We start from the raw sequence: 27901 nt of genomic DNA, 5'->3' as shown, positions 1-27901 counted from the left end.
CAAGAATCTGTAATACCCACCAGGATCTGCTCCAGAGCAGATGACTCCAACTTCTTCCAGATGACTGCAGAGAAACCCATGTGATGTTGAGAATCCACATTGAGAGAGAGCTGACTCTGACCCGCCACAGAAAGCCCTGTTCAGGCACATCGGACCAAAATGAGAGCCAAAAGGATTTGACCATGTAGTTTCCATGGCAGATCCACAGCCCAACTGCTTACACACCACGGCCGTATCTCGGGTGTCCCAGTAATGATTGCACACTGAGCTCCATTCATCATGATAATGGACCTCCAGCCGTCCATCACAATCACTGCTTCCATTCACCAAACGCACTTTGGAGATACCTGCAAGACAAAAGGAAAACAAAATGTGAGAGTAGATGAACTCAGAACTTCTCCCTAGCAAAGCTATGCTTTTTCTCTTGGTCTTCTGTCCCCATTTATTATCTCTCATCCACATCTGATGCGCCCTGAGTGCCAAAATTAAAATGGCACCTAAGTAGGGTTACCAGACATCTGGATTTCCCTAGACATGTCCTCCTTTATAGCCTAAGCCTATTCCTCCTTTTGAGGACATGTCTGGGGGTCTGGACAGATTTTCAAAACCCGGCACTTTTGAAAGGCTTGGAAGAAATCACTGTTGGGCAGGCAGTGAGGGGCAGGGCTCGGGCAGGGCTAGGGCGGGATTGGGGGGCGGAACATAACAGGGCGGGGATGGGTGGAACTGGGCAGGTCTTGGGGTCCAGATTTTCCAAATGGAAATTCTGGTAACCCTACACCTAAGCCATTATAGAATACTAATGTGAAGCCATTTTGGCATGTCACGGTTTAAGCTTTGCCATTTATAACAGGTCAATGGCTGGCATATGTTTGCACGCCTGCAAACGCCATAAGGTGTGCGTAATTGATAATATTCTATAAGTTGTGTGCATATCTCCTGCAATTACCACTTGGACAATACCATATAGAATAGTGCTAGATTCACATACATACGTAAACGCCAGTGAGGTGCCGCAGGGCTTGGTGCTTGGACTCATGCTCTTCAACATCTTTATAAACGATCTGGACATTGGTACAACGAGTGAGGTGATTAAATTTACGGACGATACAAAGTTATTCAGAATAGTGAAGATGCAGGGGGATTGCGAAGATCTGCAACGTGACATATTCAAGCTTGAGGAATGGGCATCAACATGGCAGATGAGGTTCAACGTGGATGTGTAAAGTGATGCATGTAGGTAACAAAAATCTCATGCATGAATACAGGATGTCCGGAGTGGTACTTGGAGAGACCTCCCAGGAAAGGGACTTGGGAGTTCTGATCGACAAGTCGATGAAACCGTCCACGCAGTGTGCGGTGGCGGCGGCGAAAAGGGTGGACAGAATGCTAGGAATGATAAAGAAGGGGATCACAAACAGATCAGAGAAGGTTATCATGCCGCTGTACTGGACCATGGTGCGCCCTCACCTGGAGTACTGCATCCAGCACTGGTCGCCGTACATGAAGAAGGACATGGTACTACTAGAAAGGGTCCAGAAAAGAGCGACTAAGATGATTAAGGGACTGGCGGAGTTGCCGTATAGCAAAAGATTAGAGACTGGGCCTCTTCTCCCTTGAAAAGAGGAGACTGAGAGGGGACATGATCGAAATATTCAAGATACTGAAAGGAATAGACTTAGTAGATAAAGACAGGTTGTTCACCCTCTCCAAGGTAGAGAGAACGAGAGGGCATTCTCTAGAGTTAAAAGGGGATAGATTCCGTACAAACGTAAGGAAGTTCTTCTTCACCCAGAGAGTGGTAGAAAACTGGAACGTTCTTCCGGAGTCTGTCATAGGGGAAAACACCCTCCAGGGATTCAAGACAAAGTTAGACAAGTTCCTGCTGAACCAGAACGTACGCAGGTAGGGCTGGTCTCAGTTAGGGCACTGGTCTTTGACCTAGGAGCTTCCATGGGAGCAGACTGCTGGGCAACGATGGACCACTGGTCTGACCCAGCAGCGACAATTTTTATGTTCTTATGGTCATTTCAAGTGTGGTTCACGCTCCATTTGTGAGATGACATTAAAGCATTTTAGCACATGCAAGAGAGATCGCATGGTTTACATGATCAAATGTCCCTGTGAGCAACTTTATGGTGGGATGACAACCAGGGAGCTGAAAACCCGACTGTTGGAGCACAAATCAAACATTACACCTCTAGTACAGCATTGCATTTCTCACCAACATGGTTTCAATTAATTACCGTATTTGCCGACGTATTGGAAGCACTTTTTCCCCCTCAAAATACGCTTAAAATATGGGGTGCGTGGAGATTACGTGATGCTGTGAGCTGGTTAGCTGCACGTTGTACTGGCTCCGGAGCCCTGCTTTTCATTCTGCTACTTGCAGAGCACAAACGTGAGAAATTTTGACCCTCTTTACCAGCGCTAGAGTCTCTTATTACATGGACAGGTTCTTGGCTTCATCTGCTGTTCCTATGGCTTCTAAAACAGCAAAGAAAGATCGGGAGAAGGGACGGCCCGGCGATGACAAAATGGCAGCCGCACCTCGTGCAGATACTCTGGTGTTTACCCCTGAAAGGTTATCGGAGTTGCAGCAAGTTATTTTCCAGGCATTGGGGCTGCGCATGGAGCAAATTTCCACCCAGCTTACTAAATTAGAATCGCTGTTGGAGGACAATTCTACCCGTGTGACTGAGCTAGAGACTCGTGTTTCTGCGGTGGAGGATGGGGCTACGGCGATGGAGACTACGGTGGCAACACTTACTACCCAGCTGCGTACTTGCCAAGATAAATTGGAAGATTTGGAAAATCGTTCCCACCGCGGAAACCTGCGTTTCATTGGGTTACCTGAAACCATTTCGGATGCAGTGCTTCTATCGGTGGTGGAGTCCTGGCTGGCTAGCGAACTTCCTATGCCGGCTTCTTTGGGCCCTGCTCGTTTTGAACGGGTACATCGGGTGGGCTCTCGTACAGGCATGGATCAGCGCCCTAGAGTGGTCATTGGCAAGCTCCATAACTATCACCATAAGGTGGAACTTCTGCGAGCTTACCGCGCAAGACGAGAACCCCTGACATATGAAACTTTCCCGGTGCGATTGGGACAGGATTATTCTGCGGTGCTGACAGAACGGCGTAAAGTTTTTCATCCGCTTTGTGCTAAGCTTGTGGAGCAGAAGCGCCGGATTATGTTTATTTACCCTGCTGTTTTAAAAATTCATCAACATGGAAAGTGGCATGTGTTTGACTCTGTGGAATCAGCGGGAGAGTTCCTTAATCGCTTGGAGTCCACTTCAGGCTCTACTTGACTTTTTCTTTGTGCTCTTTCTCGTGCTTAGCTGGTATTGGGGGTTCCCTCATAATGTTTTCAAATTGTATGCTCTTCTCTGCATTTATTGTATTACTCAAATATTGAAGGCAGGGCACTGATAGCCTCAGTGTCGTGATTTGCTTTCCTAGGACCCGGTGGGTTTTAGGTTAGCCCTGTAACTGGTTGGGGGGGATGGGTCAGGAAGGGGTAGGGGGGTGTTTGGGGATTGTTAGTGAGGGGGCTGGGGAGGGATTGGGTTTGGGATTGGGATTGGGGGTGTGGGACTTGCTGACTTTACTTATGTTTTCCATTCCAGTGTGTTTAATGATGTCCTATTGCATTAACCTGTATCTCCTTTGTCTATGGATCCCACTATATTTTCTCCTTGGTCTGACTGGGAGCTGGGAGAACATATCCGAGGAGTTGGGCAACTACATTCTTCTTTCTTTTCACATGAGTCCTAATACCTTCCGTATATTATCTTGGAATGTGTGTGGCATTACTTCTCCTGTGAAGAGAAGTAAGATTCTCCAACATCTTCAACATCATAAAGCAGACTTGGCATGTTTGCAAGAGACCAGATTGTCGGATGTGGAACATGCCAAGGTCCTGAGAGGATGGGTGGGACAGGTGTGTTATGCTTCCTCCTCCAACAAGAAAGCAGGTGTGGTTCTTTTGGTACGTAGGGGGTTCCCGGGCAAGGTGGAAGAGCTTTATAGGGATACTTTGGAGAGGACTCTATTGTGTAAGATCACTATGTCTGGATCAGTATTTAATTTGTTAGTGACCTTTGCCCCCAACCAATATGATCACTCCTTTTTCACTTCGTTGGCTAAGGTGGGTGTTCGAGATCTGACTATCCCTTTGATTTTGTTGGGTGACTTTAATCAGGTGCTAGACCCCACATTGGACAGAACGGGCCCGGGTTCCTCTCAGACTCCTGGTCTCTCTAGTGGTATTCCTTATTTGTGTGATACCTTGGATCTTATTGATCCCTGGCACTTGCTACATTCTACAGAGCGGGATTTTACCCATCAATCACGTGCCCATCATATATTTTCCTGTATTGATTACATTTTGACTTCGACTGCTTATTTGCCCCAGATATATTCTTCAGAGGTGGGTCCCCTTTCTGTGTCTGATCATTGCCCTATTTGTATAGATATTCTGAGTGGTGCCGACAGTACCCCTGGGGGAACTTGGAGGTTTCCGTCCTATTTAACCAAAAATTCAGATTTCCAGAAATATCTTACACATAAATGGGAAGATTACATGGCTTTTAACTCCCAACATCAGGATACTCCACTTCTATTTTGGGAGGCAGCCAAGTCTGTCCTCCGGGAGCATATTATTTCATATGTCAGTGCACATAGAGCACGCATCTCCCGGGGACTTCTACATTTAGAGAGGGAATATAAACGGCTGAAACGCTACCATATTTCAGATCCTTCCCCGCAATCCCGGGAGGCTATGGTGGCAGCGCAGACTGCCCTGAATACTCTATTACATGAACGTACTCAGCACTATTTTCACTATTGTAGATTCAAATTTTATAAATTTGGGAATAGGGCGGGGCGGCTATTGGCGAACATGACAAAACCCAGACACCCTAGTCGTTACATCTCTCGTCCCCTGCTTGACTCGGGTAGGGAAGTAACATCTACTCCAGATATAGTGGATAGTTTTTTCAAATATTACACGGACTTTTATGCTTCCGTGGATCCGCAGGGGGGACCCGAGGTGGAGGATTATTTGATAGATGCTGGGGTACCCCGTTTTGCTTCACCAGATCGCCTTTATTTGAATCGCCCAATCCAGGGTAAGGAACTTCAGGGGGCAGTAAAACAGCTTAAGGGAGGCACCTCACCAGGTCCTGATGGATTTTCTCCTGAGTTTTATAAACTTCTTTTTTCCTCCCTTTGTGGCCCTTTGGAAGCCTATTATACAGCGGCTCTTGAGGTTGGGACATTTCCTTTGGGAGCTAATCAGGCCTTTATTACCTTAATACCTAAACCGGGTAAAGTTGAGATGGATATTGAATCCTACAGACCCATTTCATTAATCAATGTTGATATCAAAATACTGGACAAAATCTTAGCTAATAGGCTGGCTACTCTGTTGCCTGCTTTGATCGTACCGGAACAAGTGGGATTCGTACAACATCGTCATTCTGTGCTGAATGTCCGTAGATTACTTACTGCTATACAGCGTACTAGGGACTCTGGGCTACAAGGAATTTTGGTGGGATTGGATGCAGCCAAGGCATTTGACCGGGTTAATTGGGTTTACCTATTTCGGGTGCTCACGTACATGGGTTTTGAGGGATGGTTCCTTGAGACGGTCCGCTTGCTTTATACTGATCCAACTGCTTGTATTCTGGTGAATGGTATCCGTTCTCCTGCTTTTCAGATAGCCAGGGGTACTAGGCAGGGCAGTCCGCTCTCCCCTCTTCTTTTCTTATTATACTTAGACCCCTTCCTGCGTACTATAATGCGGGATGATGTTTTGCATGGCTTGCTAGAGGGGGATTCACAATTGAGGGTATTGGCGTATGCGGATGATCTATTATTGACTTTGGGATCTCCAGACTCATCCTTACTTAGGGCATTGGAATTGCTGGATGAATTTAGTATGTATTCGGGTATGGTTTTAAATAAACTAAAGTCCATTGCCTTTAACACCGGAAGTGCAGACTAAGTGGCAGGGGCCTTTCCCTCTTACTTGGGCGTCGGAACATCTTACTTACTTGGGTATTGTTATTTCCCCTGACCCCTCGCAATTGTATGCCCTTAATATAGACCCTCTTGTCCGCCTCACTGTACAAAAATTGAAGAACTGGAGGGTATATCCGCTTTCCTTATTGGGCAAAATAGCATTGTATAACATGGTACTGGTGCCTCAGTGGCTTTATGTATTTCAGATGATATCTGTTTTGTTATCTGCTCATCATGATAAACTCATTGGGAAATGTTTACAGAAATACTTATGGAATGGAAAAAGAGCACGTTTGTCATTACTTCATCTGGCACGCCCTAGAGATCGTGGTGGCTTAGGTCTCCATAGCCTTCGTTTATTGTCTCGGGCGTGTCAGATGAGATATCTGAATGACTGGTTTAGGGGGACGGGACATTTCTCGGCTTCCCACCAGGAACTTTTACTTTGTGCCCCATATCATTTTAGTTATCTGCTTCATGTACAGTGTTTGCCACGGAAGACATCATCTGCAAGAGACCTTTTCTTATTACCATTGAGACGCCTTTGGAAACTTTTGTGTCACCAACTTCATATTCCATTTCAGGTGACTCTCTACTTACCGCTGAGGGGCAATGGGGACTTTGCATCGGGACTGGAACCTTTCTCCTCTCAGGTGTGGACTGTCCTGTCTAATCAATATGTATTTCAATTGTCCTTTCTAATGGGACTTTGAAATCATTTGAGGAACTTCAAAGAGATCATGGTTGGACGGAACGCGACTGGCTCTCTTACCTTCAACTTTCCTCTTATATTCGTACTTTGCCACGGGACTCCATTACTGACCAACGTATGGAATCCATTTCTGAGGCTTTGGGTTTGTCAGCGCAGGTACCGATTCCATTGAGATCCCATCATCGTCATCTTGGGCAAACTTTATTATGACACTTACGCTACTAAATGGTCCCTGGACCTTTCCTGTGAAGTGACTGCTTCTATGATTTGGAGGGGGATCTTTAAGACGGCCCGTGTGTCCTCTAGTGTGACCCTGTTTGAAATGAACTATAAATTTTTGCTCCGGCTCTACCGATCTCCATCTTATCAATTCTGGGCAACGATGTGTGCATCTGATCAATGCCTCAAATGTTCCCACTCACCAGCTACTCTTGGACATCAGTTCTGGTCTTGTACATGGATCTCCACTTTTTGGCAGCAGCTTCGCCGTCATATTCAAGCTATGTGGAATTATAACTTTGTTTTTGACCCGGTAATGCTGTTCACTCTGGATCATCTTCCAATAGCGGCACCAAAGGGGTTTCGGAGTTTTTTAGCTCGTTCGGTGTTGTTGGGGAAAAAAGTGATTTTGCACTGCTGGATCTCTTCTGATTCTCCTATGCTTTCCCATTGGCATACTTTAATGTTACACTAAGCATCCATGGAGAGGTTATGCTTTTCATCGTTGGACTCTGCTCTGGGACGGACCTTTTGTCTTTGTTGGACACCTTTTTGGGACACTTTAACACCCAGAGCACATAGCCATTTGCTGAATGTATGAGATATTTGTGGTTTGGAATGCACTGGAATGGAATTTGTTTCTAGTTATTGTTTTGGCTGTGGTTTTGGGCGGGGGGTGGGGGATGGGTGGGGGCTCAGGTATACGGTGAAGTTTGGATGAGTTCTGGTATCCAGGCACTTTGTTGTGCACTATGTATATTTGAGTATTTTGTATTTTCTTGTAAAATCAATAAAACATATATTGAAAAAAAAAAATATATGGGGTGCGTCTTATATGCTGGTAATCAAAATTATGAGTTGAAATTTCAGTCAGTCTGAAACTTCTGGTTTATATTAATATACCGTCACGTTGTTTCTGCTCTCTCTCGGACGCCGCAAGTTCTCACAAGTATGCACTGTATATGCGCGTCACAAGCATGCACTGTAAATGCATTTCACGTTGTTTCTACTCTCGGACGCTGCGAGGTTTCACAATTACGCACTGTGCACGCACGTCACATTGTTTCTGCTCTCTCTCGGATGCCATGAGGTCTCACAAGTACGCACTGTACACTCACGTCATGTTGTTTCTGCTCTCTCTTGGACGCTGCAAAGACTGTGTCACGTTGTTTCTGGGTTTTGAGGATGAAGATTAAAAGGTACCTAACTACAGTGTTCCCTAGTTACATTTTTTGTAGACATAAATAAGAATAAATTAGTACAGTAAATCATTATCGAAATTCATGAAAAAAATGTAGAAATTGTTTTTCTTAAAAATATGTATAACAAAGGAAGTGCGTCCTATATGCCATCAAATACGGCACTCTGTTTTGTAATTGATGTAATGCACAAAAATTTACGTGGAGAAGACCGTGGTTTGACTCTTAGACGCCGAGAGTCTTTTTGGATTGATTGGGGTGCCTTCTACCGAGTCCTTTCCATTGAGCTTTTTACACTAGCAGAGGCAAATGAAGTTGATTGGACCACAAGCATGATGTGGCACATTAGGATTGGTCAAATATTCTCACCAGGTCTCAGCGCTCAGGCGCTCTCAATTGAAGCACTAGTTAGTGTTCTTTTTGGTCACTTTGATAGTCTGATTGTCCCAATTTTTCTTTGCCTTTAGATACTACAGCACTGTCCCTATGAAGCCTCATTTTGTATGGTGAAACGGAGGCCCCGTAGGGCATGAAATTCCTGGTGATGGCATTTTCGTTAAGATAAGAGCTATTATTTAAATTTAGGCGCTCTTTAAATTTGCATCACATAAAGTGAACTTTAGTCATTCTTAAGTGATTTACAGATGGAATTTTTTTGACCCATGATTGAGACATCACCTACTACATTCATCACGCTCAGGCAGTTCTGTAGCTTTAAAGGTCTCCTGAGGTTTTTTTTCTCCCAATACTGCTGTTCTTTCTTAGAACTATTCTTTCAAGTGGGAGTTTGTTGCATTTATTCATCTGTTTATGGTTACATCCTCAGTTGCTATACTGATTTATGGTCTGTCCAGATCGCCCAGGTGACAATCCGGAGGGGAACTCATCCGGATAGAGAGAGAGAGAGGATTCAACCACCAGGCTAGACTGCACCGAGCCTCTGCCGTCCAAAGGGAGCGCATGCAGTGGATCCCTCTGCGGACTCCAATGGGAGATAAGCACATCCTGTAGCGGGCACAAGTGAGTCCTGTCCAGGGAGCTATATCTATAGTCACAAACATCGACCCCAGAACCTGCAGATATTGCCAGGCTGTCAGTTCTTGTGTGTCCAGAAAAGCATGCATCAACTGGTGAAGCTGCTCCTGGAGTGACAAAATGGACCCCGAGATATTCCAGGTCTTGCATTAGAATGCGTTGACTTTTCCAAAAGTTGACCACCCAGTCTAATCTCTGCAGCAATTGGCACTGTTGCACTGCTTGGCATCATTCAGGCTCAGACCGAGCCCGATGAGCCAATTGTTACATTACATTACATTACATTATTGATTTCTATTCCGCCTCAACCTTGCAGTTCTGGGCGGATTACAAAAGAGACATCTGAACATTTCCAGGATGATTACAAAGAGACTTCTGGACATTTCCAGAAGAGTTACAAGATGATATGGATGTACTCGGATTCAAAGTTTCCGTAGGTGGACTTCCATCACCTTGATAAAAGTCTGGAGCACTGTTGTCAATCCAAAGGGCAAGGCTGCGAACTGGAAGAGCTGTTGCAAGATGTGGAACTTCAAATATCTTCTGTGCTCTGGAAAAATTGGAATATGAAGGCAGGCTGCCATTAAATCCATACAGACCAGAAAATTCTCCTGTCACTACCGAGGGAATCACCAACTGCACTGTTTTCATTCTAAATCGAGGAATCTTAAGGACCACATTGACTGCTTTTAGATTAAGAATTGGACTCCAATCTTCAGAGTCTCTCTTTGGCATGATAAAGTATATCAAGTATCTGCCGGAGACCAAGAAGGACTCTGGATTGAGCTGTATGGGTGCTATATCAAGCAACTCTGACTTTGGCCAGTTTGTCTGGAGAGTTCAGAAAAAAAATATGCAAGAGGCCGATAACTCTTGAGCTTGTACCCTTCTCACAGAAAGTCCAGCACCTAGCAATCTGTGATGAAGTCCGCCCACTCCTCCAGGAATGCTGAGACTCTTTGGTCCTCGGTGGGTCGGCTGAAGGCCTAGTGTCATAACTGCTTCTTTGAGGCAGAAGGAGAGTGTGATACCAAAGTCTGCAGTCACCTAGCTCCACCAGGAATCCAAGAGCATCTTTGCAATGTCCGGCTGATCAAGAAAAGAGGAAGACAGCTGCTTCGTGCACTGTCAAAGACTGGCTAGCCACCAATTTCAATTACTGAAGGGATTCTGAAATAATCCCTATTAATGTGGAAGGTTTGAATAGTCTCCGCACAGCGGGGTCCTCCCCAAGATTCAGAGCCTCACCCAGATTTGAGTCCCAGAGATCCGTGACTGCAACCAAATTTCCCCCTTTGGAAGTGCCTGTCTGAGAAAGTAAAGGTATGAGTCATCCGTAAGCAGATTGTCCCCCAACTGTGTATGGCCCTGCTGCTGGGAACACGTGTTCCTGGAAGAAGGGGCCCCCCAATGCCAACAGAGACGTCATAGTAGGCGGCCTTGGCAATTTTTTTTTTTTATTTGGCTAGATAAGCCTGAAATACATATTAATAAATTCTGGATGAAAATATTGACCTTGAGGGCAAGCTACCTCCTCAGAGCCCTTCTTAGAGCTGGAGATTTTGTGGGCTGTAGGCATGGAACCACAGCTGCGTTTTGTTGGGGAAGCACTTGCGCTACCCCGGCCCAATTTTGGACTTTTTGAAAGGTCCTCAGAAGGACTGAGCATTAGAGCTCCACATAGGGCAGGGGGGGCTAAGACTGATGCCACCTTCCCCCCCCCATGTGCCGCACAGCAGGTGAACCATGGATGCTCGCCTGACAAACAACTGCCGCAAATGGGGCATGAATCCAAAGTATCCTGCCCTGAGGAGTCCATCTGACCTGTTATCTTGCAAAAAAAAAAAAAAAAAAGTGTTTTGGGGATCACATGACGCCATGCAACAGGGAGGACGCTAGTTGGTGTCTCTCCTGCCGCCCTCCTCGGCTCCCTCTCTTTTTATAATTTTATTGCACTTCTTTTGGACCGCAATTTGGAGCGTTCGGGAGCTTCCCTAGCGCTGTGTGCTGTGCGCGATTTTGGTGGTGGTGACCGGTGGGGATGTCTCTAAAATCAACGCGGAAGAAGCAGGACAAAGGCAGGCCGGGAGACCCAAAGATGGCGGCTTCTGCTAGTCCCAGGGACTCTGTGGGGGGCCCTGCCTTGATAGCAGAAATTGCCTCTGAAGTCACAGTGGCGAAGGAACGTATCCAGGCAAAAACGCCTCTTCCCTATTGAAAGGCAGCTGGGCATCGTGCAGGTTAAGCTGGACAGTCTGGGGTAGGGGGTTGCCGCTTTTCAACACCGGGTTGGAGAGCCGGATGATCGGCTGATCCACATGGAGGAAGTTCAGAGCCGACACCAGAGCACCATCGCCGCACTGGAAGACTGCACTGAAGATCTCGAGAACAGATCGCGGCGGTCGAACCTTCGTTTCATCGGGCTCCCTGAGGATATCCTAGAGTGTGACCTGCGGGGAGTGCTGGAAACCTGGCTTGCTGAGTTGGTTACTTTGCTGGCGGACTTGGGCCCTATTCATTTTGAGTGGTCTCTGTGCCGCTCATTCCACCCGGCCCTGGGTGGTCATTTCTAAACTCCTGAACTCTGCCCATAAGCAGGCCATTCTGCAGGCTGCACGTGGAAACTGCACACTTACTTACCAGACTCACAAGGTACTCTGTTTTCAGGATTACTCGAGTAAAGTGGCCTTGCAGTGTCGAGCATTTGCGCCAATTGGTAGCCTGGCAGATTAGATTTGCTGAACTCCAAGATTCAAATTGGCAGATTTAAGATCTTCTGGAAGCAATGGATGAAGGCAGGCATACGCACTTTGGAGGATGTCATATCGGATGGTAAACTGCTTGACTTTTCACAATTGCAGCATAAATTTGGTCTTAATAAATCACAAAGTTTTAAATGGGTGCAGTTGAAGCAGGCCATTCAGGAGGGGTTCCCTGACTGGAAAAATCTTAAAACTCAATATAGTTTGCCGCTCCTGTGCTTCCAGACGGATTTCCTGGGTCACCAGGCTGCTCAGTGGTGTAAATTCATATCTGGATTTTTGAATAAGAAACCAAAAACTGGTCTTCGTGACATTTGGAGTATTAAGATAAAGCATCAGATTACTGTGTCTCAATGGCCACGAATTTGGACTTGGAGGATGAGGTGTACAATGTCGGCATCTATGAGACAAACTTGGTTTTTCTTATTACACAGAGCATTTTGGACCCCAGTTCGTTTACAAAAATTAGACAGCTCTAAGTCTAATAGATGTTGGCATTGTCATCTTGAAGCTGGGACATTAGATCATTTACTATTCTATTGTCCATTGATACATATTTTTTGGGAATCCATATGGAGTCAGGTAAATAATTTACTGGAAAATCTGGTGGTTTTATCGGTACATCAATGAAAGCGAGGAGCCAAATTTCATCTAATAATAATAAGTTGCTACTTATTATGACAGGGGTTGCCATACAGCATATTACAAATAATTGGAAAAATTGGGATTGAATGAGTTATAGTTTTTGGTGGAATTCTTTATATTACATCTTTAAAATGGAGTGTGCTATAGCTATTCAACAGGGATTTTTAAAGAAATTTAGGCATGTTTGGGACCCATTAACAAAATACTGTAAAGAATGAATATCACTTTTTCCCTTTAAACATACACGTCCAAGATGGGGATAATTTTTATTTTCTTAGAAATGAAGATAATTGTTGGGTTATTTTGGGGGGTGGGATATTTGATTTGAATTAGTTTCTGATAGAATATTAAGTGATTTTAAAGTGTAAAATGTTTTCTATCTTGTATTGCACTTATTGAAAGTTTTAAAATGAATAAAGAATTAAAAAAAAAAAAAAGATTTGCATTGCTGTGTCCTGCCCGACTCCGTGTTCAGTATAATGGAGTTACTTCTTTCTACTCGACAGTGGCGGAGGTGCAATCTATGTTGGCCACGTGGAGAGCAGAGGTGCCTTCTACCAGCGGACTTTCCTCTACTGCCGGCCCTGCTGTTCACGCAGTGGGAGACATGCTGGACTTGGCTCTGCACTTGGGATTCGGCCCTGGTTTGTTTTTTGTTTTTTTGCTACTCCTTGAGACTTTGGAAGGCTTTTGATGGTATGGGACAATTCCAGGATATTTTGCTTTCATTTTGACTGTTATTGTTGTAGCGTGTTGGAGGGGTAGCTGTTTGTTTGTGGGTAGTTGGCTGCTTGTGGGGTCCGGAACAGCTGACTGTCAAGAGCATGTATGGGGCTTGGACTCCGGGTGCCCCCTATCCCGACTGCCTGTGCTTCCAGGCTGCGTCCTGGCACTGTTGGTTTGTATCTGAGGTTTTCCAGGCTGTCTGCTGGCACTTGTACGTGTCCATTGCGACCCTAGCTTTTTACTATTTCTTTGGCCTCTGCTCTCTATCCCGGGGATCCTTTTCATTGACCCTGTTTACCCTCCTGGTGCTGACTTGTTGGGCGAGGGGGTCCAGGAGTGGACTTTGTCATGTGAAGTTGTATTTTCCTGTGTTCCTTAATGAGTCCCTGGACCTTTGGGGACCCCTTCCCTTTTTATTGTTTGCTGGACGACTGTGTGCCTGTGTGTTGGGTTGTTGATGTGTGTTGAAGTGCATGTTGTGTGGATGGTGGAGGTGAGGGATTGAGGTTCCTTTGCTGTTTCTCTTGGGTCTCACCATGGCTCTGCCAGAGATAGGTTAGGTGGGCTGCCCATCTTTTCTTCTCTCTACTGTAGGACCTGGAGGTTCCCACTATCTTGCTATCTCTTATGTCTGCACCTGGGGGGGGGGGGGTGCTGAGGAGGGTAGGCGTTGTAGTGATCAGTTTCCTCTTGGAAATGGATAGTTGGGGGGGTCTTGGTCTGTGGGGGGGGATGGGGTTTGGGACTGTTTGGGTTTGGGGGTGCTGGATGGGAAGATGGGATGGGTTGGGGGGGCAGATTTCTTAGGGTACTATGGTGGTGCTACTGGCTTCTGTAGGGTTGAAACTCGGGGCGGGGGGAACGAGCTGGGACGCCCCCTCTCTGTTTTGGGAGTTTTGCTTTGTGGATTTTTCTTTTGTTTCACTTCTATATCCCTTAAGCTGCTTTCTTGGAATGTGGGGGGTATTCACTCCCCTATCAAGAGGCAAAAGTTGCTTCGGCAGCTTTGTCGAAACCGAGCTGACGTGGCGTTTTTACAAGAGACTCATTTGACGGCCGTTGAACATTCAAAGCTCTGCACTTGGTGGGTGGGTGAGGTCCTGGACTTCCCAGCTAAGGGAAAAAAGGCTGGGTGGCTATATTGGTGGGTAAACATCTTCAGTTAGTGGTTCATGACACCCTTAGAGACCCGGAGGGTAGATATATTGTTGCATCAGTTAGTTTAAACTCTAAACCTTATATTTTCTGTAACCTGTATGCCCCCAATAACCCGGGAGCGGGGTTTTTTCAGCATTTGGCAGATCTCCTCTCAGTGTATGGGGATACCCCCATAGTGGTGGGTGGTGATTTCAATGAAGTGGCTGATCCCCTTTGGGACCGCTCGAAGGGGGTCGGGAGGGAATCTCATAAACCTGCTACCGGTATTGCTATCCTGTGTGACTCTTTGGACCCGGTGGACACCTGGAGAGCCTTACATCCCCTTGAGAAGGATTTTACTCATGTCTCGCAGGCTCACGCCTTGTTATCCCATATCAATTATATCTTACTCTCGCATTCTGTGTTTGCGGAGCTCACTCATTCAAAGCTTGGTCCTATCGAAATTTCTGTCCATGCATGGGTGGCAGCTGAGTGGCAGCTCCATCGGCTGGCGGGGAACCCACGGGGGTGGCGTTTTCCTAGTTATCTTTACAAGGATAGTAAGTTTCATGCTCATCTTGTGGCTCAGTGGCGTTTGTTCCGGGAGGCTAATACAGCTCACTTTGGCACCCCGTCCTTGGCCTGGAAGACTGATAAGGCTGTTCTTCGGGGAGAGATTATCTCTAATGTTAGTTTTCAGCGTAAGGTGTGTCAGAGGGAGCTGCTTCGTTTGGAGCATTTGGTTTTGTTGCTTCGTTGTCGCTATGGTCGCACGCATGCTCTTTCGGATCGGGCCCGGTTATTGGAGGCCCAGTGCTCGCTTAATTCTCTTTTGCATCAACAGGCCCGATGGTCTATGGATCATTACCGCTTTCACCTTTATTATTTTGCTAACAAGAGTAGTAAACTTTTAGCGAAATTGGTGCAGCAACAGAGGGGCAGTTCATGTATTGCCACCCTGCTGGCGAGGGGATCTACGGTGGTACATACTGATCAGGATATTAATCGGGTATTTCAAGATTTTTTCGCACAGCTGTATTCTACTCCTGCTGACCCTCAGTTAGATGGGGAGCTGTATATGTTGGGTCACGATCTTCTGACCATTTCAACTGAGTCTCGAGAGACGCTGGAGGCTGAGTTTACATTGGAGGAAATAGAGCGTGTGATCCAGTCTAGTGAATTGGGTAAATCCCATGGGCCTGATAGCATACGTGGTGAGTTCTATAGGATCTTACGTGTTGAGATTGCGCCTTTGTTGGCTTCAGTGTTTAATAAGATGGTGGGATCCGGGGCACTACCTCGCTATTTGAATATTGCCCAAATTATAGTTCTGTTAAAGCCAGGGAAAGACCCGATGTACCCTGAGTCCTATCAACACATTTCTCTGTTGAACATTGAGGCCAAGATTTTGCAAAGGTCTTGGCGAATTGTTTGGCTATGGCACTTCCGAGCGTCATTTCGGATCAGCAGGTTGGTTTCGTGAAGGGTCGAGCTATTGCAAAGAATGCACGGCATATTTTGGTGGCCTTGGAACTGGCGGCACAGGATCAGCTCCCTTCTTTGCTGATCAGCTTTGACGCCGAGAAAGCTTTTGACCAGGTGGATTGGGGTTTTCTCTTTGCGGTCTTGCGAACTTACGGCTTGAGTCCTTGGTTTATTCAAGCCGTGCACACTCTTTATGCTGATCCCCGGGCGCGGGTGTGGGTGAATGATGTTTTGTCAGATCCGTTTCCCATTTGCTGGGACACATGTCCCCTTTCACCCTTATTGTTAATTTTAACGCTGGATCCTCTTATACGGGACATTCAGGCTAACCCAGAGATCCTCGGGATGGTGGTGGGGGCTCATCATTTTAAAGTGGCGGCCTTTGCAGATGACCTCATAGTGTATCTAACTGATCCTCTGGTTTCTTTGCCCGTCCTTTTGGAGAGCTTTTGGGAGTATGGGGATTTTTCGGGCTTTCGTCTGAATCATCAAAAGTCGGAGGCTCTTGCTTTTCTGGACTCCCTGCGTGAGGGCAGGGGACCTGGATTCCCCTTACGATGGGCAGATTGCTCTTTTCGTTACCTAGGTATTCAGCTGTCTGTAGATGTTAGGGCCTTATATCGCTTGAATGTGGATCGTTTGTTGTCTGAAACTAGGGGGCTTCTGCGTCGCTGGGTGAATCTTCCTCTCTCGTTGATGAGTTGTGTTCATCTATTCAGGATGGTTGTCTTTCCTAAGTGGTTATATCTGTTACAAACACTTCCCTTGCTTTTTTTGAAAGAAGACCTGGCTTGTCTTCAGAGACTGATTCTCTCCTTCTGTTGGGGGAGCAAGAGGGGGGAAGATGAACAGTATTTTTCTTTATGGCTCCTGGTCTAAGGGTGGCTTGGGGCTTCCCTCGGTCCATCATCTGAGAAACTGGATTGTTGCTAGCTCTCAATACACAGATGTTGCCTTGGAGGGCGATTATTATTTTCCTTGACCCTTGCCTTGTCTTTTATGTTGGTATGGGAAGCAGCGATTGGGTCCTGGGGCTCAGGGCTTGGCGGTTTGTGCTGCGGTTTTGGGGCCATTCGCCTTCTAGCTCGGTTCTACTGCCCATCGTAGGTAACGCGGCCTTTTGCCCAGGCCAGGATAATGTTGTTTTTAAACGATGGACGAAGAAGGGGCTCTGTAATCTGGGGCATTTCCTTCAGGCAGATGGGAGTCCTTCTCCTTTCCCAGCTCTCCAGATGTCCTGGTCCTTGAGTGCTTTGGATCACTTTGCGTACTGGCAGCTCTCTCATTACGTTGCTACTCTGCTTTTTTGATTACTTTGCAGGATTTCTTTTTTGATGATGCCTGGGATTGGCTCTCTGCAGCCGAGGAGGGACTATTCTCAGCTCTTGTCCCTGTGGACTCAGGACTTGGGCTGCCGCCCTAGGGAGGCATCCTTCTCTCCTTTGGCGCAGCAGATCCCTCGGGTGGTGCAGAGTGCTGAGCTTCAGGAATGTCAATTTTGGGTCCTTCATCGGGGTTATAATAATAATTTTTTTAATAATAATTTTATTTTTGTATACCGCCATACCCAGGGAGTTCTAGGCGGTTCACAACAAATAGAAGAGTTACATACAGTGCAGTTGAAAAACAAGAAGAACATAACAAGTCAATCAAAGGGTCAAAACTAGTTTACATTGACAATTTAAGTGAAGGAGAGGCTAATACAGAGCACATATGGTATGAGAGTACAATTGAATTTATGAGAGGGGGGAACAACGCATATTGTATGAGAGGGAGGGGGCAGGGATCTTGGGGGGGGAGGAGGGGGGAAAAAGTATAGAAAGGTGGGCCGTGTTGAGGGGGGAGGGGAGAGTTAGGGATTTGGTCTGATGCAAAGAAGAGTGTTCGATCTGTTTTCTAATGTGGAGAGGGGGAGCGTTAAGGCGGAGGAGGGGAGCATTAAAGATTTGGTCCATTGAAGAGTAGAGTTTTGAGCTTTTTTCTAAAGTGGAGGTATGAAGAGGTGTCAAGTATAATTTGGGCGAGCCATGAGTTTAGTTTGGCCGCTTGAAAAGAGAAGGTTCGGTCAAGGAATCTTTTAAGATGACAAGCTTTCAGTGAGGGGAAAGCGAACATAGTTATTCTGCGGGAGCTCTTATTATTATAGTTTAGGTTGAAGTGGGGGTAAAGATAGTCAGGCGACATACCCCATACGGTTTTGTAACAGATGCAAGAGAACTTAAATAGGACCCTGGATTCGAATGTCAGCCAGTGCAACTTGTGGTAGAAGGGGGATATGTGTTCCCATTTCTTCAGGCCGAAGATAAGGCGGATGGCGGTGTTTTGGACCAATCTCAGCTTCTTGGTGACTTTCTTGTAGGCGCCTAGATAAATGATGTTACAGTAGTCCAGGACGCTAAGAATAGAAGCTTGGACCAGCAGACTAAAGGAGGTTTCGTTAAAGTATTTTTTAATGGTGCGGAGTTTCCAGAGTATCGAGATACATTTTTTAAACACTAGGTCAGTGTGTTTCTCTAGTGTGAGATGTTTGTCTAAGGTGACTCCTAGTATTTTTAAGGATTGCTCAATACAGTAGTCTAGGCCATTGATATGTATCGCAGTTTCCTTGATTTTGTCGTTTGGGGATACTAAGAAGAATTTAGTTTTTTCTGGGTTTAGCTTTAGCCTAAACGCTGTCATCCAAAGTTCGATCTGATTTAGGGTGAGAGATAGCGAGTTTAGAAGCTCTGAGGTAAGGTGGGAGAGCGGAATGATTATGGTGATGTCGTCTGCATAGATGAAGAATTTGAGTTTCAAACTCTGCAGGAGGTTTCCTAGGGAGGCAAGGTAGATGTTAAATAGGGTGGGGGACAAGGGAGAGCCTTGTGGGACCCCACAAGGGTTGACCCAGCTGTAAGAGGTAGTGTCGTCCTTGAATACCTTGTAGGTTCTTGTTGTCAGGAATTCGTGGAACCAGTTGAGAACATGACCTGAGATTCCAATAGATGTTAGGCAGTCTAGTAGAGTGGCGTGGTCAACCAAGTCAAATGCGCTACTCAGATCGAGTTGCAATATTAGAGCGCTTGAGCCTTGGCTGAATAGTTGATGAAGGTGATCAAGCAGAGAGGCTAAAATTGTTTCAGTGCTGTGGCCTGACCGGAAACCGGATTGATTGTCATGTAAGATATTGTGTTTTTCTAAGTATGTGGTGAGTTTGGTGTTTACTATCCCTTCTGCTATTTTGGTGACCAGGGGGATATTGGCGATTGGTCTAAAGTTGGATGCATTGTTAGATGGCTCTTTAGTGTTTTTCTTAATTGGTGAAATCATAATGTGCCCTTGTTCAACTGGGAACTTCCCAGAGGTTAGTAGAGAGTTGATCCAAGTCAGCATTTTGGCCTTAAAAATGACTGGGGCCGATTTCATGACATTAGAGGGGCAGGTATCTAGTCTGCAGTAGGAATTGGCATACTTATTGTAGTGTTTACTGAAAGTTTGCCAGTCTATGGGTGAGAATGTGTTCCAGAATAGATCGGCTCTAGAATTGTCTTAATCTAGAAGAATGGGGTAACACCAGTGGGGTTTTGTTGGGTCAGTGAGGGAGGATCTTAGTTTTTGTATTTTGGAGGTTAAGAAATCCGCCATGCTGTTTGCAGTTAGGGAGGGCTCTTCGGGTGTGTCGATAAATGTTTCTATATTGTATAGATCATTTACCAGCTTAAAAAGATTGCTACTGTTGGTTGAGATGTCGCCGATTTTGAGGGCATAGAAGTTTTTACGTTTTTCTTTGGTCTGAGTTTTGTAGATTTTTAGTTTTTGTCTCCAAGCGATTCTGTGCTCTTGTGACCCTGATTTTAGCCAAAGTCTTTCCGATTTTCTTAGGTTTCTCTTTAGCATTAGTAGTTCTGTGTAAAACCAGCCCTCTAGGTTTTTAAGTCTCTTTCTGCGGGTTTTAATGGGAGCCATTTTATTTAGGACTAGCTGATGCCCCGGCGTTGCACGGGTATTTAATTATAGCAATAACACTGTAAATGGATTCAAATAAAGATACTTTATAGTGGTGAATGCAATTATTTTTTAACAGCTTTATAAAAAGTATAATATTCAAATTATAATGTGAAATATTTGACAAAATAAATACAATACAACTAACACAAAACTTGATTATAAACAACATTTTTAGTTTCACCTCCAGGAGCAAGAACATATAAATTCTTGGGTGACCCCACCCTTGAGCAAGCAACATAGAGTTGTCCATGGGAAAAATAGGGGGATCTTAAATCCACTCCACAGTATGTAATAGTCTGTCCCTGTGATTTGTTGATTGTGATAGAGAATGCAAGTCTCACTGGAATTTGCAATCTCTTAAACTGAAAAGGAAGATCTGTTGGAATAAGTGGCATCCAAAAGTTTCAGTATTGATTTAAACAACTCAATATGTGGAAACTCAGGTTGAAAAGAAACTCCATGCAGTTTTTTCCCGGTTCAGAATGGAATCTGTGTTCCTAGTTCAGCATATGTAAGTACTCATGTAATGTAATAACATTATGAACTGGGGTGCATGAAGGAAACAGTTACAAACACAGTTAGAACATATAAACTCTATATGTATGTTGTCCGTGGTAGAATAGAAACGATGTCCCTAGTGGTTATAGTGTCATAGAAAGTGTTTTATAGTTGGAATTACTGTGAGAATGGCAGCTTTTTACATCCTTTCCATTGACATGAATGGGTGAAATCTGATGTTCTGTTTGTAGCTCCGCCCATGTGTGCAGGTGGGCCGCGAGACCCCCAGAACATATCACCCCAGGTAGTTGGAATTACTGTGAGAATGGCAGCTTTTTACATTTTTTCCATTGACATGAATGGGTGAAATCTGATGTTCTGTTTGTAGCTCCGCCCACGTGTGCAGGTGGGCCGCAAGACCCCCAGAACATATCACCCCAGGTAGTGAGGGACCAGCATACCAAGTTTCGTTCAAATCGGTCCCACAGCTTTTTACATTTTTTCCATTGACTTGAATGGGTGAAATCTGATTTTCTGTTTGTAGCTCCGCCCACGTGTGCAGGTGGGCCGCGAGACCCCCAGAACATATCACCCCAGGTAGTGAGGGATCTGCATACCAAGTTTTGTTCAAATCGGTCAAGCCGTTTTTGCGTGATCGCGGCACATACACACATACATACACACATACCTCCGATTTTATATATATAGATATTGGTGCTATCATTAATCCAGGAGTTCATGAATTGATCGGTTTGTTTGTTTTGTTCTGATATGATCTCATAGTGAGACCAGAATTCTACGGGATTTATTTTACCTCTGCTAGTATGGTATAGTTCTCAGAAGTAGGCTTATCACTTTGGGTATGCCTCTACCTCGACATGTTTGAAATTCCACTGGGTTGATAATTCTCTACCACATGGTCTCTGGTCTTGTACAGTTATTGCTGCCTTCTAGTTGGAGGTCCTCTGTTATTTACAGACACTGGTGGGCTATGCCGTTCCCCTCGAGGTTGAGGGGATTCTCTTTTTAGCTACGGGTTTTCTGGGTGGACTCTCTGCTGTTGATGTCGGCAGACGAGACCCAGGATCCACAAGGCGACACCGAGGAAGGACCTAGCGGAGGAAACACGCAAGAGGAGGAGACCGTGACTCACCGAGACCCCGAGGGTGAGACACCACACTACACCGAGGACACGGACCTGAGACAGAGGAGGTTGCTGAGGAAAGGGAAGTCTGCTATTGTGGTGGGAGACTCGATCTTGAGAGAGGTAGATAGTCACGTAGCTGGAGGAAGGGAGGACCGGCTAGTGACTTGTCTCTCAGGGGCCAAGACACGAGACGTCACTGATAGGATCGAGAGGATCCTGGACGGAGCAGAGGCAGAGGAGACTGTGGTGATAATCCACGTCGGAACAAATGATGTGAGCCGGAGGAACTTCAGCATGGCCACGCTGACTGACCAGTTCAGGGTCCTGGGACGAAAACTGAAGCGGAGTACCCGGAGGATAGCGTTCTCAGAGATCCTGCCTGTACCGAGAGCAGATGCAAAGAGGCAGGCAGACATCCAGGCTTTGAATGCATGGTTGAGGAGATGGTGCCAGGAGGAGGGCTTCCACTTTGTGAGGAACTGGACGTCCTTCTGGGGAAAGAGTAAGCTCTACCGGCGGGACGGCCTGCACCTGAGCACAGAGGGAACTAGACTACTGGCTGCCAATGTGAAGAAGGAGATCGAGAGGGCTTTAAACTGAGGAGAGGGGGAAAGCCGACAGCTGATCTGATGTTGACGCTTCGGACAACAGTATCCAGAACAGATGCTGAACGGGCTGACTGCACGGAGGAAGTAGAGAGACCAGTGGATCTTATGATCAGACAGCGAGGGAAACAACAGGTAAAGGGAGCTTGCTGGGAAGAGACTAAAGGGCATGGAGACACAGGGGGACTGGGTGGCGCGAGGGCGAAAGCTGAGGGTATCATAGGGGCTACACAAGGCGAGGGGGATCGAACAGAGGCAGGGGCCCAGGAGGGGGCAAGAAAACCCAGAGGAAAAGCGGGGAAGTGGGGAAGTGGGGTGGCGGAAATGTGGGGAAGCTGAAAGCTACGAGGGTAAAGGCTGAGGGCAAAGCAGAAGTACAGGGAACAGGAGAGGCGGCCCAGGTGAATGCAGAGGTGGAGAAAAAACAACGGGACCTGCGCTGCTTATACGCAAATGCAAGAAGCCTCATGGCCAAGATGGGTGAACTAGAGGTCGTGGCCAAGGGGGAAGACCTAGATATAAATGGAATTACAGAAACATGGTGGACAGAGCAGAATCAATGGGATGTGGCGCTACCGGGGTACAAGCTCTACAGGAGAGACAGGACCCACAAGAAGGGGGGAGGCATAGCACTATATATAAAAGACTCTATCTACTCGGTCGGGATGGATATGGCAACGAAGGCAGAAGGGCTGGAATCGCTATGGGTCAAATTGCCGGGAAACAAGGGTGCAGACATAAAACTGGGGCTGTATTATCGCCCACCTGGTGCGCCGGAAGTAGTCGGACACGACTTGGAAGCTGAACTGAGACAGGAGTGCAGGACTGGAAGTGTAACAGTGATGGGGGACTTCAACTACCCGGGGATAGACTGGAGTACGGGTCACTCCAACTGCACTAGGGAAACAGGATTTGTAGAAGCTGTGAGGGACTGCTTTATGGAGCAACTGATCAGGGAACCGACGCGGGGGAGTGCTACTCTTGACCTCATCCTGAACGGATTAGGAGGGCCTGCTAGAGGGGTAGAAGTGGGAGGACCACTAGGCAACAGTGACCACAATGCGATCAGATTCACTTTAGAAAGGGGGACACCCATAGTAAGGAGGACCGCAACAACTGCGCTCAACTTCAAGAAGGGGAACTATGTTGCTATGAGGGAAATGGTGGGGAGGAAGCTCAGAAACATCTTTAGGATGGAGACTGTGGAAAGCGCCTGGACCCTATTCAGGGACACCCTGCAGGAAGCACAAAAAATGTACGTCCCCAGTTTCAGGAAAGGCTGCAAGAACAAGCGGTCAAAGGACCCGATTTGGATCTCAGCAGAAGTAAAGAGGGCAATAAACGACAAAAAAGTATCCTTCCGGAGATGGAAAAAGGATCCAACGGAGGAAAATCACCAGGCGCACAGGAAATGCCAAAAAGAATGCCACCGAGAGGTTAGAAAAGCAAAAGGGAAATACGAAGAGGGGCTGGCCAGGGAGGCGAAAAACTTCAAGGCATTCTTCAGTTACGTAAAGGGGAAACGACCAGCGAGAGAGGAGGTGGGACCGTTGGACGTTGGGGATAGGAGGGGAGTGATTAAAGAGGATAAAGAGGTAGCTGAGAGGCTGAACACGTTCTTCTCGTCGGTTTTCACGAGAGAAGACACATCTAATATACTGGACTCAGAGGAGCTCATGAGTGGGGAACAGGCTGAGAAATTGGAGCACATAGAGGTAAGTAAGGAGGATGTCCTCAAACAGATAGACAGGTTAAAATGCGGCAAATCACCGGGTCCGGACGGGATCCACCCGAGGGTTCTGAAGGAGCTAAGACAAGAAATAGCGGGCACAATCCAGCATGTTTGTAACCTATCCTTGAAAACTGGAGAGGTACCAGAGGACTGGAAATTGGCGAATGTCACACCTATCTTCAAAAAGGGATCGAGGGGTGACCCCGGGAACTACAGGCCGGTGAGCCTGACTTCAATTATAGGGAAGATGGTGGAAGCTATGATAAAGGACGGCATTTGCGAGCACATTGAGAGAAATGGCCTACTGAGAACAAGCCAGCACGGATTCTGTAAGGGAAGGTCATGCTTAACGAACCTTCTGTACTTCTTTGAGGGAATAAGCAGTCGGGTGGACAATGGGGAACCCATCGACATCATTTACCTCGATTTTCAAAAGGCTTTCGACAAGGTGCCACATGAAAGGCTGCTTAGGAAGCTGTGGAACCATGGGGTGGGAGGGGATGTGCACCGATGGATAGAGCACTGGTTGTCGGGTAGACTGCAGAGGGTCGGAGTAAAGGGCCAATATTCTGACTGGCGGGGAGTCACGAGCGGTGTGCCGCAGGGATCGGTGCTGGGGCCGTTACTCTTCAACATATTTATCAATGACCTGGAAAAGGAGGCAAAGTGCGAGGTTATAAAATTTGCAGACGATACCAAACTGTGCGGCAGAGTTAGCTCCAGGGAGGAGTGTGAGGACCTGCAAAGGGACCTAGACAAGCTGGAAGACTGGGCGAACAAATGGCAAATGCGCTTTAACGTGGGAAAATGCAAGGTCATGCATATAGGGAAAAAAAACCCGTTGTTCAACTACAAATTGGGGGGGGCATTGTTGGGAGAAAGCAGTCTTGAGAGAGACTTGGGAGTGCTGGTGGATGCATCACTGAAGCCATCTGCACAGTGCGTAGCGGCCTCAAAAAAAGCCAACAGGATGCTGGGCATCTTAAAAAGGGGCATAACAACCAGGACGAGGGAAGTCATCTTGCCACTGTATCGAGCGATGGTGCGTCCGCATCTGGAATATTGCGTTCAATATTGGTCGCCGTACCTCAAGAAGGACATGGCGGTACTCGAGAGAGTCCAAAGGAGAGCAACGAAACTGGTAAGAGGGCTGGAACACTGCCCATATGCCGAGAGGTTGGATAGGCTGGGGCTCTTCTCTCTGGAAAAAAGGAGGCTCAGGGGTGATATGATAGAGACCTTCAAGATCATGAGGGGCATAGAGAGGGTGGATAGGGACAGATTCTTCAGGCTGAAGGGGACAACAGGTACGAGGGGGCATTCGGAGAAACTGAAGGGAGATAGGTTCAAAACGAATGCAAGGAAGTTTTTTTTCACCCAAAGGGTCGTGGACACTTGGAATGTGCTACCGGAGGACGTGATTGGGCAGAGTACGGTACAAGGATTCAAACAGAGACTGGACGGATTCCTGAGGGATAAAGGGATCGTGGGATACTGAGAAAGCTAACCAGAAAATAAGTATAGAAACCCGACCAGGTCGTGCATGTGCAAGACCGGAGGGCTAGGACTTTGATGGGAAGATAGGACTCAATAGGAAACCAAGGTGGCATGGGGGCCCCTTCTGGTGATTTGGACAGGTCGTGACCTGTTTGGGCCGCCGCGGGAGCAGACTGCTGGGCAGGATGGACCTATGGTCTGACCCGGCGGAGGCACTGCTTATGTTCTTATGTTCTTATGATTCTTTACTTCTCTGCAAGGGCTATATCATAGGTAAGAAATGTATTTTAAATCATTGGCTCCAGGACTCCCCACCCACCATTTGGTATTGGTACAACAAATTCCATCTTTTGATGGTATGGGAATCCTTGTCGGCTTGGTTTTCTCATCTTTGTAGTAAGCTCTACTTGTCTGTTTGGACATCTTATTTGGATACTTTACCCCCTTTGATTAAAAGCCAAGTACTCAACCGGCTGCGGAGGCCAGTGGTACCTGCACTGCCAGTGCGTTAAGGGTGGGGTGGGGATGGAGGGGTGGGTGGGGGTTTACTTAAGGGGGGGGATCTGGCCGAGTCTGGGTATAAGAATCCAACCCGGACTCTGCCTGTCTCCACATGTTCTGGTGGTTTGCTGGTCTGTGTACTGTGTTTTGTATTTTGAAAATGTTGTATCAGCTGTTTTGTTGGTTGTACTTTGTCATTTAATAAACTGCTTTGTAAAAAAAAAAAAAAGTGTTTTGAGGCAGATAAATGTTTTAAAGTTGAATCAGGAAAATCCAAGATGGCTGCCATAGGAGCAATTTTGAAAATAAAACAGCCCGGGAAATGTACATTGATTAATTAAACATAGCAATTTTAGGATTTCTGGAGTGGGTGGACCTAAGGCTAACTCCCAAACCTGTTAAAATCAAGTTCTGGAGAACCCCCAAAATTGATCTCAAAGGCTCTCAGCCTGTTACTGTGCCATGCTGTGTGCTGGGAGCTGCAAGATGCAAGCTAAAACAGCTTACTGGGAGATCATCTGCCTCAAGAAGTCTTGGAACCTGGACTGCCGGTCTTCTGACTGCTTCTCGGGCCTAACACCTTGGCTGGTGACCTTCACCTTACCCAGAAACACCACACACACGAAGGGGTGGAGGAACGCCGTCTGCCCCAATCCTGCACTCACTTCCATGGATTCAGGCCAAACCTGGGGTAAACAACGCTCCTAAAGAAACGGTCCCTGAGCCCCGATCTGTGAATGCAGGTTGTCCAGGTGGGTTCACTGCAAAGCAGCCAACCTTCTGGGAAAAGAAATGCCAGTAACTAGGGAGGCCTGAGGTCTTGGCAACCCTAATTATGGGAGCAATATTGTCGGTAGGTGCACTCTTTCAGAAGATTGTATGCCGCATTATTATGAACAAATGAAGACAGCTGATCTTTCACGTTCTCTCAAGTCATTTCAGGTAGAAAATGACACCAATCAATTTAGGAAATATTACTGACATTCGCCATGTCCTTTCAGCCAAATGCACAAGGTGCAAAGTTTTATGAAACCTTTAATTCTGTGGACATTGCAGGTCCAAATCTCAAACTATGCAGGTTAGAGGATTTAAAAATCAGAAAAAAAAGTGGCCTAAATTTCAAGGATTGCCCTGAGTTCTGGCTTTTACCTGAGGATGAACAAGTGACCCTTGCTCTTCGTCCTGAGTGGCACAGATTCTGTTGCAACAGCTGAGACCCGCAAAGAGAGAGATCCGCCTCTGTACCAGTACAGAAAACATTATCCAGCCAAGCTGGTCCTGAATGAGCAACTGGTCCTGAATCAGCAACTAGGCCTGAATCAGGAGCTGGTCTTGAATCAGCAAGTTGAAATGCGGCTTTCACGGCAGGTCCACACCCAATCTGCTTGCAGACCACGGTAGCATCGCGGATGTCCCAGCCGTGATCGCAGACTGTTCCCCAGGTGTTTTTGTGATAAACCTCCACTGTTCCATCACAAGAAGTTGTTCCACCCACCAGCCTCACCTTAGAAACCGAGGAGCCTGAAACAGAGACAGAACGCAAATGATTATCTTCTTACATTATTGGCATTATTCCTCCAATCCTAGGCTTCCTTTATTCTTGGTCACATCTATTGTATCAGGTGTATTTATGTATTTCTTTAGAATAATTGTGTACACACCCTTCAATTAAATAGCAGCAGATTGGTTTTATTCACAGATAATCCATCTATCAGCTGAAACAGACTTACAGACCATTGCTCCTCTGAAAGAGGGGGAAAAGATGTAAAAATAACTTTCAAAAAGAGTCTCCTACAGCCCAGAGTGTAGCTACGGAATTAAATATAGGATGTAAATGTTGGAAACTATTCTTTGTACTAACTCTGCCTGAATATTGCATATGCCGAAAAAAACAATCAAAAGATTCTTGGAGGAAAAGCTTAAAAACTGCTCAAGCACCATTAAGGTAGACTTGGGAAAAGCTCCTGCTTATTTCCGAGGGGAATCA

The 27901-nt window shown here is 46.4% G+C and overlaps 1 protein-coding gene across 3 annotated transcripts in view; it reads right to left on the bottom strand.

The window, feature by feature from the left end:
- LOC117356816 (scavenger receptor cysteine-rich type 1 protein M130-like) overlaps nucleotides 1-27901 on the bottom strand; it is a 91900-nt gene that overhangs the window by 26712 nt on the left and 37287 nt on the right. For 2 of the 3 annotated variants that reach the window (XM_033936543.1, XM_033936553.1), the window contains 2 exons: nucleotides 27064-27435; nucleotides 21-347 (listed from right to left, as the gene is read on the bottom strand). In XM_033936543.1, coding sequence (XP_033792434.1) covers nucleotides 21-347; nucleotides 27064-27435 — 699 coding nt within the window. The remainder of the gene's footprint in view (nucleotides 1-20; nucleotides 348-27063; nucleotides 27436-27901) is intronic. The other variant, XM_033936561.1, reaches the window with a different exon arrangement.

Source organism: Geotrypetes seraphini, chromosome 1, assembly GCF_902459505.1.
Source record: "Geotrypetes seraphini chromosome 1, aGeoSer1.1, whole genome shotgun sequence".
NCBI classification, from domain to species: domain Eukaryota; kingdom Metazoa; phylum Chordata; class Amphibia; order Gymnophiona; family Dermophiidae; genus Geotrypetes; species Geotrypetes seraphini.
This window is presented reverse-complemented; position numbering and strand designations above follow the sequence as displayed.